Source organism: Gobius niger, assembly GCF_951799975.1.
Source record: "Gobius niger genome assembly, chromosome: 2".
In the NCBI taxonomy this organism is placed as follows: Eukaryota; Metazoa; Chordata; class Actinopteri; order Gobiiformes; family Gobiidae; genus Gobius; species Gobius niger.
The window spans coordinates 21534883-21551632 of NC_136853.1; the positions used below are offsets into that span (position 1 = coordinate 21534883).

The 16750-nt window shown below is 40.8% G+C and overlaps 3 protein-coding genes across 3 annotated transcripts; 1 reads left to right on the forward strand and 2 right to left on the reverse strand.

Moving 5' to 3' along the window:
- Positions 1-3532: 3532 nt before the first annotated feature.
- On the reverse strand, positions 3533-5574 carry btc (betacellulin, epidermal growth factor family member). Its single transcript, XM_079551986.1, has 5 exons — positions 5319-5574; positions 4848-4946; positions 4153-4267; positions 3918-4064; positions 3533-3842 (listed from the first exon to the last, which is right to left on the reverse strand). Exons 1-5 carry the CDS (start codon positions 5386-5388, stop codon positions 3704-3706), a joined length of 570 nt encoding a protein of 189 aa, XP_079408112.1. The 5' UTR covers positions 5389-5574; the 3' UTR covers positions 3533-3703.
- A 3578-nt stretch (positions 5575-9152) lies between these two features.
- Positions 9153-9906, reverse strand: gng10 (guanine nucleotide binding protein (G protein), gamma 10). The gene is made up of 3 exons (XM_079552078.1): positions 9798-9906; positions 9315-9461; positions 9153-9218 (listed from the first exon to the last, which is right to left on the reverse strand). Exons 1-2 carry the CDS (start codon positions 9876-9878, stop codon positions 9336-9338), a joined length of 207 nt encoding a protein of 68 aa, XP_079408204.1. The 5' UTR covers positions 9879-9906; the 3' UTR covers positions 9153-9218; positions 9315-9335.
- A 2707-nt stretch (positions 9907-12613) lies between these two features.
- Positions 12614-13656, forward strand: nxnl2 (nucleoredoxin like 2). Its single transcript, XM_079551981.1, has 2 exons — positions 12614-13130; positions 13364-13656. The coding sequence occupies exons 1-2, from the start codon at positions 12829-12831 to the stop codon at positions 13530-13532; spliced, it is 471 nt and encodes a 156-aa protein (XP_079408107.1). The 5' UTR covers positions 12614-12828; the 3' UTR covers positions 13533-13656.
- Positions 13657-16750: the final 3094 nt, after the last annotated feature.

Sequence of the window (16750 nt, forward strand, 5' to 3'; positions counted from 1 at the left end):
TAACATGTTGTTCGTGATCACGCGGAAGTCCCTCAATAACATTCTAAAGAGCCTATAGTTTAACATTGAGGTGGAGGGCAACTGACGGTAACTATGGTAACTGTGGTAACTGACAAAATGCATGTATTTATGCCTTTGTTTTTTGGCTCATATCTCAGTCATTACTGGAGGAATCCACATGAAACAAAAACTGTCACAAAGTTCATTGTCTCCTGTCAGCACATATGAACTAATGTCCAATTATTTTCTCTGAAAAACATCAAAAGGTGGTGACAATGTGCGAAAACCTGAGTGTGATGTTGTCCAAAAGAAAGGACTTTCAGACATAAAGATAATCTCACAGGTTTGTGAATCCAATCACGATCAAATACTGAAGAGGAAAAACATTTGTCATTTTTCGTTTTGGAGATTTCTTCCAAAAACTCTATTTCTCCCATAGAATTGCATTGGCTCTGCCCTCCATCTGACATTATGACATCATCACATTCTATATCATGAACACTACCTATTGGCGATAAATTAAAAATTATTTATAACCCTGTTCGCACATTAATGCACAATCGCTAATAAAACCGCAGCATCACAGGTCTGTCCTTCACTTCACTTCCTGTTTGCTTGAGTATGTTCTGCTCTAGAAATGAAGCTGATGCAGCCGTTGTACCATCACAATCACATTGAAATAGTGGCATTGGTTGTCAGCGTAAGGATTACTCCATAAAAGTAACCCAACTACTTTATTTCAAAAGTGTTCTGATTACTGATTAGCATTACACTAGCATTAAGCCAAGAAGCTATTTTTGTCTGTCCCACTTTTGTGGCAGGAAAAATCCTTTGAGCGTCTGAGCTGTTTGTGGTTTATTTGGTTCCCTGCACAAAACCAACAATGGACCACAAAAGTCTTTGCTTTAGAGAATATAAAAATAACATCCGGATTTCTAGCCAGACTTTTTACATTTCGGTCGTTTGTCTAAATGTCGGACATTTTATGATTAAAAAGTCACTTTCCGCTGTCAGTATATGTTACTAATAGTATTAGTAAACAATACTTGGCTACGTGTAAGCAAACAGCAACCTCTCTCTCTCTTGGTACAGCTGCTTTTTTTGCCTTTTTCTGCAAGCTGTATATGTGGTTTCTGTGCTCCACATTATCTTTCACCAGAATATGGCGAAAGACGATGTGGAGCAGAGAGGTGGAGGGGGGGCTGCACAAGAGGAAGAGGAAGGAGCTGACCAGCGCAGGACAACACGCTCTGAAACAAGGACACACCCAGGAGGCGCTGCACCGTTTCAGAGGATCAGCGGAGACTGAAGGCAGCCAGGTTTCCTCTACCTCCAAAACATGCTGGTCAGGTTCACCCACAGTGGCAGCGCGGCTTAGTGGCAGCGCGGCTTAGTCGCAGCGGCTCAGGACTAACACCTGAGCACAATCTTATTGTACAGTTGTACAATGACAAATAAAGCACTTACTTACTAACCTACTTACTCATTTACTTAATAAAGACATTCTAATGTAATCACCAGTTTTGGTGTGATGATCCCCAAGTGAGAAAAAAGATGTGATGATCACATGACCAAGTCAGATTACTGATCAACTGTTCTTGAGAGACGACGGCTCCAAATCCAGCTCTGCCCTTTCGTATCTGAAGACCAGTTATTAAACTTTAATCCTGCAGACACACCCGTCTGTAGGAAACTGCATAAAGTCGCTCCAGGAATAGAATCATGACTCATTAACTGAAGAGACAGCAGCCAGATAATGGCCCAGTATTTCAACAATAATCCATCAACATTTATCCAGATGGATTTTTCCAAAATTGTATTTCAAACCAGATGTACTATTGAAGATTCAAATCCAGATTTGTAGATCCAATTTAGCCTCTGGTTGGTCTTTCAAAACTTTAGTGACAAATCTGGATCAGTTTGATCCAGAAACAGAGCTGCTACGTCTGTGCCACATCTGCTGGTTTTATAAACGTGCGTCTCTGTCTCGTGTTTTATCTGTTATCTTCTTAAGCAATGATTATGATAACATTAAAATGCCACAGTCAATCAGATGTCTTTCATTTTCATACTGAGTAGAGATATTGTTACATGTTGTAGTATTGCATGCTACTTCGGTATTCCAAATGGCCACCGGAACTGTGTGTGATGTCATTGGAAACGCATGTATAGCAGATTGCAGGAAGTACATTAACTTCTCAGTTCAGAAAAGTGCAGCTCTAGGAACAGCAGAGATACTTCGCAGAACCCTCAAGCTCCAGGCCTCTGGGAGAGGATGAGAAAAAGACTACCTGTGCAGGGTGAGGCAGAGGAATGATACATAAACAATATTTGATTTGAATTTTGTTATTCTGGTCAATCTATTTGTTGTTTCCGTAAAAGCCCCACCTTACTTCCTGTTTTCTGTCCATGATCCTGGAGGCAGGATGGATTTGGAAATCTGATATCTGAGAGGATCAGGATCATTTGAATCCAATCCAACAAATTCTGGGATATATCCTTCTGAACCATGGATTTATTTCTGAATTTGCTGTTCCCCTGCAAAACTTGAGACCATGAAAAGAGAAGGGACAATGTCATGTGATCCTTCTTGCTCCGGGCCCAGGATGTCTTTCGACTGCTCTGTATCCACTTCATGTTTCAGTGCCAAAATGACAAATATCAAAAACATTATTGGGACGTTTCAATAATATTAATAACTTAATTGCATCCCATAGTGATATTATGCATCATTGCATAATATCAAACATATAATGAACAAAGAAAGATGTGAATGTAACCACATTTTAAAACCTCAACAAACCCCCAAATACCAGCAGTAGGTCACTCTGTACCACCATGTGACTAAATGGTCATTATCACTACGCCTTTTAAAAAACAACTCATACAATCAACTAGAATAACTGGTCTGGAAATTGCGATGGAAATGACAAATTATCTCAGGCTGGAGATTTGACAAAAGATTTTTTGATACATTGAATCAATTTATAAATAAAAGCAGGATTGTTTTGACTTCAGAGTTTTGAGAAAGTTATTATGCTCGGACAAAGGTACCGGCACACTCCAGGACGACTGTTCTGTGGAGCATCACAACTTCTCAACTCCAGCTGGGAGGATCACGCTTTCCCAGCAGTACGAAGACCATTTTTGCATTGCTTTAGCAAATAAGTAACAACAGATTTCCCTCCGCAGACATTTGGTAAACAATTGTGAAATGATCTTTGATGAATAAATACTGCATATCTGTCCAAACATTGCACGTTTGTGCTCCATAGTTTCTGAGGAATCCTCGAATCCATCTCCTCTCTGTCCTTTTCCAGGGCTGACACATCTTCTACAAAGCCTGGTATTCCCATTAACTGCTATCATCCACTGGCAGCTGGAGCTACAGGTTTTTGCATGACATTTGTTGTTGTGCACAACTTTGGCAGGAAAAAACCTCCTGCTGAGGCGCCACCCGGCTGACGTCACAGCCTCGATCACAGAACTGTGGGGACGTTTTCCTCTGTTGATCTTCAGACGTGCTGCCATTTTGGAATAACATAATCCCACTTTCTTAAGGTATATCACAGCATGTATCAAGTGTTTAGGCTCCAGCCTTGGTCCGTCACACTGACTCCAGTGACAAAAGGCAGCAGCTGACTGTGGAATGGACACATTCCTCTGAGAGCCTCTAGAAGCAGCGAGCACACCTGTTTTCATATCACACAGTGTGAGTTGTATCTGGTGGCTCTGTGGAGTCAGGTAGTAACGACAAGGTTACGTCCCTGTGGAGTTTTCCTGTGCCATTTCTTGGCTCAACACCATGTCTCTGCTTGTGTTTACACAATATACCCCTGCGGCTGAAATGAAACACAATATTAGAGAAAAAACTAAAAGGCTACAATTGACTGACATGGCACTTAAGACATTCTTACTGTGAGAAGAGGCAAATAAAGACCACAAGAAGAATGAGCAGCACCAATCCCACGCTGACACAGATGATTATGATTTGTTTCCTTTCTGCTTTGAGCCACTCAAAATCCCGAATTTCACACCGGGATCCAAGAAATCCAGGCTCACACCTGAGAAGAACAGCAGTTAAATAAGGTGCACAGGAAATGTATTACTGTATTAAATGATATTCCATTTAAACATATGCTATTCTATTACCTGCAAGACGGCTCTTCCATTACTTGGATGTAACGACACTCCCCATGAATGCAGTAATAAGTAAGCTCCAATGGACATGTGGAAAAGTGACCATGCCACTGCCCCGTGCCTGTGTCTTCATGGAGAAATCAGTTTAATAATTCAGTCGTTTCATCATGCTGAATGTTAAGATGTGACACAAGAGTAATGCATTTGTCAGCTTGCTCTTGCACCCTCACTAGTGACCTCATACTGTATATAAATAGACCAGTGTAATATGATATATGTTGCAGACCTGACAAATCATTCACTGGAAAGACCTATGTATACACTTCATATGTTGTGTCAGTTAGTGGGGCTGAGACTTCCACATGGCGGCTACAATATGTGACTCAGAGGCGGAGCTTGTAAACGTATACTCCCGGGCAAGTGAGAGCAATAATGAGTAATGACTGAAACTGGATATCGTATTCTGCAGAATGATCCAGTTTCAAGATTAGTAATTAACTTGGACATTGCTGAGGAAATGTGAGTCATGATCCGGTTGATTGAAGAGAAGTCTTTTATTTTTGTTTGTTAATGAGGCAAAAACAATAATCTACCATAAAATACCAAGGATTTTGACCCCTGCTTTATTCATTTCCACACTGGCCACAATAAATCTTCAAAGCTTCCGTTTACAACACAGCAGCCTGTTCCCACCCGTCTTTATCTACCTGTGCAGTTGTCTCCGTTGCCATGGTACTGACACTCAGTTGCATTGGCCGAGGGCCCCTCAGTCGTATTCCACACGGCCTCTGAGTAGAAGACCAAACCTACGGCAGAAACCAGGTAAGTCATCACGTAGCCAACATATGAGGTGCATGTTTAAATCTGCTGTGGGACGAATAAGCTGCTGCTGAGTCATGGTTTCAAACGGGTTGGACAAAATAAGGCACATAAACGCCCACCTCACCTTTCACATTCAGTGAGTGGCAACAGCAGGTCTTCAAGGGGCTTAATTTGACCCTAAACTAAGCAAAGTGAAATGTACAAAATGGAGAGCCTGCTGAAGTGAAAGCATTAACTGCTTCAGCTGTCAGTATGATAGGACTGGATCATGATCATCATTAAGCTATGATTAAAATATATAAAGTGGAATTCGAACCTAATGAAAACCCTGCTTCTAATGATCAGAATGACCTTACCTGCCAGTACCCCCACAAAGAATGTGAACACTCTGGCCATCTCCCCACTTAGCTCTAGTAGGTTACTCATCTGGGCATCAAAGCATAGCTTATTTCACAGACGACAGTGACGTCAAGACTTTCTTCTCCGTGCAGTTCAATGTCCACATTTCCTTCCTTCAGGCCGGTGAATTCACAGAGGCAACAAGTGTGACGCATTATCCAAAGAGCAGCGCTCGCCTGGTGCACACTACTCTGGAGTGTGTGAAAAGGCAAGACTGAAACCCAACACTCGGCTCTCTGGTACCCGCCCACACCTTTAAAGGGAAATACAACTCCATTGAGCTGCCCTGTCACCTGCTGCACTTTGAGAATGAATGATAGGTGGAAGTGTAATGACAGCAAAACACAGAAGTGTATTTATAGCTGTTCATTAAGCTTGTATTTAAAGGCACAGCTGCACAGCTTTATGCCAGCAATATAAAACATGCTCATAATGACCAGCGAGACACAGAAAAGGCTGTTCTTGTGGTGTGGGATCAAAGAGTGGATTTGGACGAGGACCAACCTATTTAATATTTAGCTGCCTTTAGTCAACATCTCCATGGAGACGTGCTGGACGTGAACCGCTCACAGTAAACACGCTTGTTTGTGCATTTGTGTATAGGATTTACAATCAAATGTATCTTTAATGAAATAAATACTTGTATTTTATTCTATTTATTGGCTCTAAGTGTCACAGCCCCTCCTGCACCTCAGACCTCATCTGCCACTCCCTGAGTGGCTGGCTCCGTCCCCTCCCCTTTTCCTCATTGCAGGAGTGAAGACAGGTGTGCTGAGGTCCTCAGCTGAGTTCACTCTACTATCAAGGAGATTCAAGAACTCTCCAGTGAGCTCAGCGGTGGCAGATCGTAACACTCTGCATGTCAGTAGTTCGTTCCAGCTCTGTTGATTATACAGTACTTACCAAACCAGAATACTCCGAGCGCCAGCCACCTGTCATCCCACTCCGTCCTGCGCTGTCCTGGTCTATCCTGGTCTGTCCCGCTCCGTCCTGGTCTGTCCCGCTCCGTCCTGGTCTGTCCCGCTCCGTCCTGGTCTGTCCCGCTCCGTCCTGGTCTGTCCCGCTCTGTCCTGGTCTGTCCCTGCTCCGGGGTTCTTAACACTGAGCTCTTGTTTTTAAACTGATCTAATACAAACTCCACTGTTCTATCATCAGAAATCCATCTTATCTGAAGAACAGAATCTGAGTGAATGTTTAGGTCATTTCAATTTAGATTAAAACTCCTTTTACATATTTGAGTTTTAAGTTCACATTCCTCATTCCCTCACTGGACCACAGCCCTCGAGAGGCCTCATAAAAGTAATGCTGGAGTATAAAGTCTCTTCTCTCTGTAGCCTGTGGTGTCAATCTGTTTTAGCTCACTTTTAAATCCTCTGAAATCAGCGGTGCCCAAAGTGTGGCCAGAGTGTTTGCACAAAACAAGAAACATTTGCAGTGGCAAATACGGCCTCTCAGACTTGAGGACCAGCTGTGTGCACGGGTTATGGAGAAGACCGGAGAATTACAATATTTTTTGTACAAATACCGGTTAAAAAATCTCTAACACTGTCTTGCCCCCACTAAACACTTCCACAGATTCACTCTGATTATAAACTCTCACAATAAAGTGCAAGATCCTGTAACAATGGAGTAATGCAGTTGTTACTGATATGCAGTGCTTAATTTGACCCGTTTGGGGGAACGCATTTCCCCCAATTTTCAGCTTTTCAGGGTAAAGGATCTGGCAAAGATTTGATCTGATATGATGGTGTTACATGAGAGTGTCCCTGAATCCATCGCATCAAAAGTGTTGCTGAAAATACTAATCTACAAATTAAGCACTGCTAATATGGGAATAACATGCATACTCGGTAAAAATGATCTCATCACTGTAATCACTGTAAAAACAGTGATCACAGTGTAAGTCTGTGGATTCGAAGCAACAAAATAATAATGTTTAATATTTTTTTGATATATTATTTGTATGTGTATGACAAGAGGAGAGGTCTCCCTCAACAAAAAATAAAAAGTAAAAAAATATTTTGTCCCTACATTTTTTTTTTTAAAGCTTAGAAGCACGTTTTTGTGTCGCAGCTCCCACAACACTATAGTGATTTATTACTAATTACCACGACATAAATACAGTTTACCTGTAACAAATCCTCCGGGTCAAATTTCACAGACATCTGGCCACAGCAGCCAGAAGAGAAATTTCCCATTTTGCATTTAAAAAATATTTTTGGACCATGCACTATAGTAACTTTGGGTAAGAAAGTTGGCAATTAAAGGGTTAAAACATTTATATAAAAGTAATATTATTTTTATATGTATAAAAGAGGTCTACGTCTTAAAGGCGTTAGAGACAAATCGAGTTGATGCTGATGTTTGTAACTGCGTCTAATGGCCTGTAGAGGGCAGTAATATCCATTTACCTGTAGGCAAAGAAATGAACCGGGCTGTTCTGAGCGTGCGTGATCTCAGTGATGTCCCGGTGGGTCTGACTGACACACAGGGAGACACAAAATACAAAAATGTACCTCACTGCAAAAGCAGATTGTCCAAAAGTAGAGTGACGGAAAGGTAGAGCTCATGTGGAGAAGCTTGGAGCGGCTGGATCACAAAGGTTTGTAAACAGCCGTGGAGCCAAGTCCTTCAAAAAACACCAAACATAAATTTGAAAAAGTTCTCTATAATTATCAAAGCTCTCAAATTGTTTTTTTGTAAAGATGTTGCAGTACAGGTACTGAAACAGCTTCTTTTTTTTAATAAAAAAAAAGTTTGGCTTGCTGACTAAGAGCCTGATCTTGTGTTTCAAACAGACCATAGTGTAACGTTTAGCTGAGGAGGGGCTCCCAGACTTATGCTGCCTTCATGTGTTCTCGTAATTATGGTAAATACCACTTGCTGAGTAGAAAATCGCACATGAACGCCACCTCACCTCGTATTTTCCATTGGGAAACGGAGATCATTTTGATGCCCGAGTTCCCGAGATGAGATAACCTTTGACCTTTCAACACCAACGATAGCAGCGATAATGGTAAATGTAAATGGTAAATGGTCTCAACTTATATAGCGCTTTTCCACCTACATTAGGCACTCAAAGCGCTTTACAGCAAGGATACACTCACCCATTCATACACCAATGTACGCAGACACTGATGCATGTTTATGTCTTTTAGCTGATTGATATGAAGCCGACATTATGCATTTAGCTTTTTAGCTTCGAAGTTTTAATCTAGTCTTTGTCTCCACAACAATGGTCTTGTAAAAAAATAAAATCAACCACGATCAAACACACACACACACACACACACACACACACACACACACACACACGCACGCACGCACGCACGCACGCACGCACGCACGCACGCACGCACGCACGCACGCGCACACGCACACGCACACGCACACGCACACGCACACGCACACGCACACGCACACGCACACACATACACATGCACAGACACACACACACATACAGACACACACACACACACACACACACACACACACACACACACACACACACACACACACACTGGTTTATAGGGCTGGGTGTTTGTCTCTGTTGCTGTTTTAAACAGGAAAGGCTCAGTTTCCTCTCTGCAGCTTTGTGCTCCTAACTTAGACAGAAGTTCAGGAAGCTCGGACACAGAGAGATTCCAAGGAGCAATTTACAGTTTGACTTTTAACAACCGCTTAGTATAATCCCTATATTATAACTTTATTCTTCCATGCTCTTTACCAGTACACACAAGGGAAAAATTGGAATATTTGAGGTTTTCACAATTAAATTTAATATAAAAAGTATAAATGTATAAAAACAGACTCTCAACAGAATGCTACAGGTGATCATAGTCTTCCTCTGTCAGTATCTGTAAAAAGAATGCAGTCATGTTTATTCTACGATCTCCCCTTGTGTTGACATGCACAGAAAAACTAAAATGGCTTTCAACTTCAGTCATCCTGACCTCAAGACAAGCTCATGTTCATCATACAATAGAGCATGACCGTGGCTCCCTGAAGGGGTTACTGCCAGTGGGAACTCCCACCAACAACGCATCTTTGCCCGCATTCTGCAGACAGTACTGCTGCAGCTCCGCAGCTGCTTGAGACACCTGGCCAAAAAATAAAAAACATTTAAATACTTTGTCCCAGCTTTTCCTCAAACAAGTACTATCATAGTGCTGTTCTACCTTGAAGTAAATAGATTGGAATGCAGCATGATACTGTATTGCGCGCAAAAAACAATTGTCTTGAATTGACCAACAATCAAAACCATCAAACTAGTTCTGTGTGTCGTAGAAAATCGAGGTTTCTTGGACAAGTACAAGTATTTGTATAATGGTCCGTTATATAAAGAATGTGAAGATAAGCCAATATTATGACACCTATGTAGTATACAGTACTATTATCATGAAGATCATTTGGGGTATTTTCTAAAATCAAATTACCTTAATCCTCTCCACACTCGCCTCTAACTTGAGTTGCTCCACCAGCCGCCTCATGCTCGACAAAGTGGAGGTCGACGTCATGTTGATCTGAGCACAGGAGAAAGTCAGTAGTGGAAGTCAGTGGCAGAGAAGCTCCTTTCCTTCTGACCTCAGTCCACCGTCCAGAGCGGCGGGCGGAGGAAATAACACGCAACACGCACGCTCACTGACGCCCACAAGTGTCCATTACTAATACTATAGAGTCCAAAGAGCACTAATACTATAGAGTCCAAAGAGTACTAATACTATAGAGTCCAAAGAGTACTAATACTATAGAGTCCAAAGAGCACTAATACTATAGAGTCCAAAGAGCACTAATACTATAGAGTCCAAAGAGCACTAATACTATAGAGTCCAAAGAGCACTAATACTATAGAGTCCAAAGAGCACTAATACTATAGAGTCCAAAGAGCACTAATACTATAGAGTCCAAAGAGTATTAATACTATAGAGTCCAAAAGGCACTAATACTTTAGAGTCCAAAGGCACTAATACTATAGAGTCCAAAGAGCACTAATACTATAGAGTCCAAAAGGCACTAATACTATAGAGTCCAAAGAGCACTAATACTATAGAGTCCAAAAGGCACTAATACTATAGAGTCCAAAGAGCACTAATACTATAGAGTCCAAAGAGCACTAATACTATAGAGTCCAAAGAGCACCAATACTATAGAGTCCAAAGAGTACTAATACTATAGAGTCCAAAGAGCACCAATACTATAGAGTCCAAAGAGTACTAATACTATAGAGTCCAAAGAGCACTAATACTATAGAGTCCAAAGAGCACTAATACTATAGAGTCCAAAGAGCACTAATACTATAGAGTCCAAAGAGCACCAATACTATAGAGTCCAAAGAGCACCAATACTATAGAGTCCAAAGAGCACTAATACTATAGAGTCCAAAGAGCACTAATACTATAGAGTCCAAAGAGCACTAATACTATAGAGTCCAAAGAGCACCAATACTATAGAGTCCAAAGAGCACCAATACTATAGAGTCCAAAGAGCACCAATACTATAGAGTCCAAAGAGCACTAATACTATAGAGTCCAAAGAGCACCAATACTATAGAGTCCAAAGAGCACTAATACTATAGAGTCCAAAGAGCACTAATACTATAGAGTCCAAAGAGCACTAATACTATAGAGTCCAAAGAGCACTAATACTATAGAGTCCAAAGAGCACTAATACTATAGAGTCCAAAGAGCACCAATACTATAGAGTCCAAAGAGTACTAATACTATAGAGTCCAAAGAGCACTAATACTATAGAGTCCATGTTAAGTGTTACCAACATTTAAATAAAAACAACAACAACAACAACAACACATCAATTTGCTGCTGATGTGATTGAATAGCAACTGCCATGTTACGTTATGACATCCCATGCAAAACCTCAGTTAATGACGGGTATAAAGGCCATGCTGTGCGAGGTCATACAATTGTCATGCGTTTTTCTTTTTGTCACTGACTTTATTTTACAGTTTTAAAGCACACACTGTAACAGGTACAACAGTGAACAGCCTCATAATAATATACAAACACTGTACTGACGTACACAGAATAAAACATTAGTGCCTCCATCTTATTTAAAAACACAATAAAACACAACAAACACTGGTACCAGGGTCAAGCCTTATCCAGGGTTAGTGTGGAACTCATTTGGGTTGTGAGCCGAAATCCAGCTTCCTCGGTGCGTCCAGGGTCGCGGGTCGTGGGTCGAGGGTCGCATAAAAAGTAAACAGAAAAATAAAACTGAGAAAACATTTTCCAATAACTGAATAATACTGAGCTGTGATTTTAAAACAGAGCCGATTTGGTCAAAAGCCTGACAGGACAGTAATAAACATTAATTACACTTGTATTGCGCTTTACAAGCTTGTGTTACAAGTTTCTCAAAGTACACTGCAGTCAATATTCATTCCCTCCACTCTGTGATGGTAAGCTTGTACCATGTAATGTGTTGTTTATATCTACAGTTGGATCAATCCTTCAGTAAAACATGAACTTTAACCTTCCAATCAGGTCAGCCATTGTGGCAACGAAGAACCCGCCTTCTATCAAATGAAAGCTTTGTTATTGAACAGCAAATAGACTTTTTCTTAACTAAAAACAGGGGTCCTGCGGTTTTCGTCTTCATTGTTGTGGGAAACATTAAAGGTTTGAATGTGGAATTCATGAACCAAAACAATGACAATAGACAGCCATTGTGGCGTAACATCAGTGACAACTCTCAGCTCCCTCTTGACTAAACTCAACCCTCTAAACAAACAGCCAATCTGTGGAAAGGCGAGGGAAGTTTATTTGTAGAGCTCAATTCATACACAAGTGCTTCACAGTTGCATAAAATGACAAAAAAAAGCAGATCAAATCAATCCATAAAACATCAACATAAAAATGGATTCATTATAATAAAAAGCAACAGTTTAATTGTCATATGCATGGGCAGATTTCGTTCATATCCCTTTTTTGCCTTTTAAAACAAATTGGTTTCAGGTTTGGTCAAAGGATGGAGAACATTCCTCCGAATACGAATAATACGAATTCACAGAGAGATAAACGCACATCCTCCTGTCGGTCAGGCAGGCGCATAGACAGGTCCCGAAAGTTTCTGCATTCTATTGCGCATGCGCAGCCTTGAGTTCACCTTCTGTGTCAGTACCATGCCCCGCCGCCGCGGTGCAGTGTCGGGCTGCAGCTGGGAGGCTGGAGCATGGGCTGGAGCAGGGGAGTAGCCATCACAGACAGTAGCCAGAGCCGGGCCCATGGGGTAAGCTTGTTTTGAGTCAGTACCACGTGGAGGATGTATACCTGCTCACGGTGGCTCCTCATTGGTCCACGGGTGATTAACAGGATTGGCTGTAAGTAGCTTTAGTCCATCGGTAATATCGATGTCAACGAGAAGCTTTCTCCAAGAAGTAAGTTGTGAAAACATGAGCGCAGGCGACAATTAAAGAGAAGAGCTGAAGAGAGTCCTACAGCTGGAGACATGGTGGACGTTTTTGCAGGGAGGACACTTCTGAATAAAGACGGGGATTTTGTTGATCCTGAGGAGGCGCTTAAGAATAAAGTGGTCGGAATATATTTCTCTGCGGGCTGGTGTCCCCCCTGTAGAGACTTTACCCCAATCCTGTGCGATTTCTACACGGAGCTGGTGGAAGAAAGTGACCCTCCGGCTCAGTTTGAAATAGTTTTTATTTCGTCTGACAAGTCCACGGAGGACATGGTGGAGTATTACCATGACATGCACGGAGACTGGCTGGCTTTGCCCTGGACGGATGACTACAAACAGTAAGTCTGACCTGTATGGAATAATAGTGTTAAATGACTCTTTGTAAGCTTGAATATAGCAAATTAATTGAGATTATGTTGCTAGATTGATACTTGGAATGGGATTAGTGTGTCACTGATTAGACATTTATGATTAGGCTATAAACAATATTTCATACAATGACATTATTCTAATATGACCACTCATTATTAACATGAGAGCTCTTGCAATAATGTTTTGTTTTGTTTTGCAGTGAACTAAAGGAACGCTACAAGATTACTGCAGTGCCCAAACTAGTGATCGTGAAGGAGAGCGGCAATGTGATCACGGACAAGGGCAGGAAGCAGATCCGAGACAAGGGCCTGGCCTGCTTCAGGTCCTGGCTGGAGGCTGCAGAAATCTTTGAAAACTTTAAGGGCTAATAATCATGGCGGTTGCCCGGCTGTGCAGATTGTATAAGGCAAAATTCACTAGTTGCATTTTTGATTCTATGCACGAAGTAACTCAGGCATGTTTTTTGTGCGTATATTGAATGTATTGTTGGGGAGAACAATTGTACGGATTAATGGAGAGGCAAGTTTATTTATATCACGCATTTGGTACATAAGGCAACTCAATGTTTATAGATTTTTGGTTCGAGTCTACACTCGTTTTACAGCCTAATATCTGAAGTTTTATATTCTGTTCTGATCCATTTTGTAAACAAGAAAATCTCCTGAAATGACAAATTATTTAAACATTGGAACATCATGGCTGAGTTTTAATGTTTACGTGAAAGAAGCCTTAAGCTGCTCACATGCATAAACAGAGCTGTCCCTCAGGGTGTGTGAGACACAAAGCCCACAGGACAGTGTTTCCAACAGGCGAGCACTTTTGCACTTTGTCCTTTTGTCAGCATCGGCCCAAAGTATGTTTACTCCAAGTCTAGGATCTGATGATGAGATATTTGTCTTCTTGACTCAGATTTAATGTAATTTAATTACAGTATGTCTTTGTTTTACAGATAAATTGTTATTTGAGCTTTTAAGTGTGGAACTTCCACGTAAAATAAGCACAGAAAGCATAAAGGTACTCACACATGCTAATGTGAGTTAGTTTGGCATTATCGCTTGATTATTTTTTATATTTAACATGGGGCCGTGGCTTTTTTCGATTAATTAATGATGTAAGGTTTAGTACGATTAAAAATATTAATCAAAATTAATCGCACTTAACTTTTGACACTTCAGTTTCTTTTTTTCCTGCAGACGTTGCTTAGGCACAAACGACACATAAAGCCAAACACAATTTGACTGTCAAAGTTGTTTATTCACACAGTTTAGCGCCGACATAAACCTATTTAAAACGTTTATTCTCCAAAAAGTGTTGGAACTGTTCACACAGGCCTCACATCTGCACTTCAGATGAGTTCAAATGCAGGAAAATACAAAGAAGCATCTAAAGTAAATACAAACCCCTAAATAAATGATGCTTAAATGCGATTAATTAATTACAAAGGCCATAATTATCTTGATTAAAAATGTTAATGGAGTCCCACCACTAATTTAACATAATATGTGGGTGGATGTCGAAAGTAACTTCAAGTATAAGTAAAAAGTATCTATATATTTTGAGTACTTTGTTTGTAATTGTTCAACATGCTGATGTTACTAAATAAAGATACAAACACTGTGGTTCAAAAAGAAACAATGATCTGAAGAAGGATCTGCTGAAACATTTTCTTTTGATTAATAAAGACCTTTTGACATCGGCTGCTTGAATGTGCGACGCTGTTTGTTGATTTTTGAACATTGCCCTCGACGTCTGGTTTGTGTGGCTCCTGTTTCCTCGCGAAACAAAGATAAATCATTATTTACATTTGTGTAGATAGATATTAGGGCAGGGCAATATGGACCAAAACTCAGATCCCAATATATTTTGGTTGAATATCAACATACGATATATATCCCGATATTTTTTCCGCTAAGTGAGAGCTGTGAAATGAAATGTTAAAGAGGGGGTATTATGCTTTTTTCAATCACATAGCACCAGGTTATATCACACTACAATGATGACGAAACCTTCTGTTGGTCTGTAAATGCAGTAAATTAGAATAACTGCCTTGTATAAAATTGCTCTCTCAAAATGGCTGTAGTGAATGTCTTGAAATAGGCCTCTGTCTCTTTAAGAACCTCTGAGCCTTTTCGACACGCCCCCTCCACACGCTGTCTGTGGCATCAGTGGGGAGGGGGTTCTGCTGAGGAGCAGTGGTTGGTTACTCGGCTGGTGACGAAAGCTCGGAGGCGTCTCCAGGAGGTGGGGGCGTTCCTAGGAGGACTCAGGCAAACCTGTCCCTAAAATGGCCGCCATCAGAGTTTTTACAGATTACTCAAAAATACGTGAATGTGCCAAGGCAACACTTCAGGCATGTTTTTAATGAGGGAATGACATAATAACATGATGTAAAGCTTGAAAAAGTCGATTTTGCATAATACCCTCCCTTTAAGTCAAAGTCAAAGCCAAATACGAAAACTCACTATAAAATGTAAACAACTGTATAACAAGGCTCCGTAAATAGCCTACAAAATAAAATAGAGCAGCATTCATATATAAACAAATAAAATAAAGTGCTCAGTTTAAGAATTGTTTGTTAACTTAAGAGCTTATCTGAATTTGGAACATCCTGATATACACGATATGGTCTAATTCCGTATCTCATTTAAAAATATATCGATATATCTTAAATATCGATATATCGCCCAGCCCTAATAGATATTATGTTTTTTGTCTTAATCAAATAAACTCTACATCAGTGGTTCTCACTGGATCCACAATCACCCTGAGATGACAAGTATGTCTCAAACTTGTCATAAAGTGAACTATTGCCTTTTCCTCAAACATGTTATTGAACAAGCATTAAATAATTGCATACTTTTTCTGTGCACTGAAAATGAAGGAAGGATCAGCTGTCATTATATTTCTTACCACATGGAGTCGCTGGTTTCAGACCATTTCATCTGGCTCACTGTGTCTCTGTCTCTCTGATATCAACAGCTTCAGATACTGCATTAACAGATTTAGCCCAGTGCAGTTCTGTGGCAGTGATTCTTAAAGAGTTTGGGACAATCGTTCTCATCCCCAGTTCTGACAGAAGACAAATAAAGACACGTTTATTCCAGGATATTTGAGATGGAATGATGTGTATGTAATATTAAACCTAGACGGAAGGGATGAATGAACAATTTTCTGATCATGCACCCAGGTCCAGGTCCGGTCATTATTTGCTTACTTAATTGCCTACTTTCTTCGGTCACTGCCTAGATAATCTACACATCCAGTCTGACCTCATTGGATTTGTGGATATCGGTTAAATTCGAATAAACAACAACACAAAATTCGTCTCGTGCTCCCTAATTTTGACCGGAATAGTGTGTTCGCGTGAGACAGTAATCACGCGCTCCAACAGCTGGTCACGCATCGTGCGTATGGCCGGTGCGCTTTTTGATATCACTGCGTTATAAATGAGTTGTGGAGTGGTCAGTTTTAACGGGGTCGGTCTAAATGGATATTCATGTTGACTTCACTTTTGGACTCATGCTTCTTGTCAGAATGAAAGGCACTAGTGTTTTGGTTCTGTTGAATCGGTCCTGAGTCAAGCAAC

What these genes read in the sequence shown, in the direction of transcription:
- btc (XM_079551986.1), bottom strand. Translation starts at nt 5,388, where the DNA reads ATGAGTAACCTACTAGAGCTAAGTGGGGAGATGGCCAGAGTGTTCACA. An exon ending in ATGGAAGAGCCGTCTTGCAG is followed by an intron (nt 4,065 to 4,152) that starts GTAATAGAATAG and finishes TGTTCTTCTCAG; the next exon opens with GTGTGAGCCTGGATTTCTTG. An exon ending in TTTATTTGCCTCTTCTCACA is followed by an intron (nt 3,843 to 3,917) that starts GTAAGAATGTCT and finishes GTTTCATTTCAG; the next exon opens with CCGCAGGGGTATATTGTGTA.
- gng10 (XM_079552078.1), bottom strand. Translation starts at nt 9,878, where the DNA reads ATGACGTCGACCTCCACTTTGTCGAGCATGAGGCGGCTGGTGGAGCAA. An exon ending in CGAGTGTGGAGAGGATTAAG is followed by an intron (nt 9,462 to 9,797) that starts GTAATTTGATTT and finishes TTTTTTGGCCAG; the next exon opens with GTGTCTCAAGCAGCTGCGGA.
- nxnl2 (XM_079551981.1), top strand. Translation starts at nt 12,829, where the DNA reads ATGGTGGACGTTTTTGCAGGGAGGACACTTCTGAATAAAGACGGGGAT. An exon ending in TGGACGGATGACTACAAACA is followed by an intron (nt 13,131 to 13,363) that starts GTAAGTCTGACC and finishes TTTGTTTTGCAG; the next exon opens with TGAACTAAAGGAACGCTACA.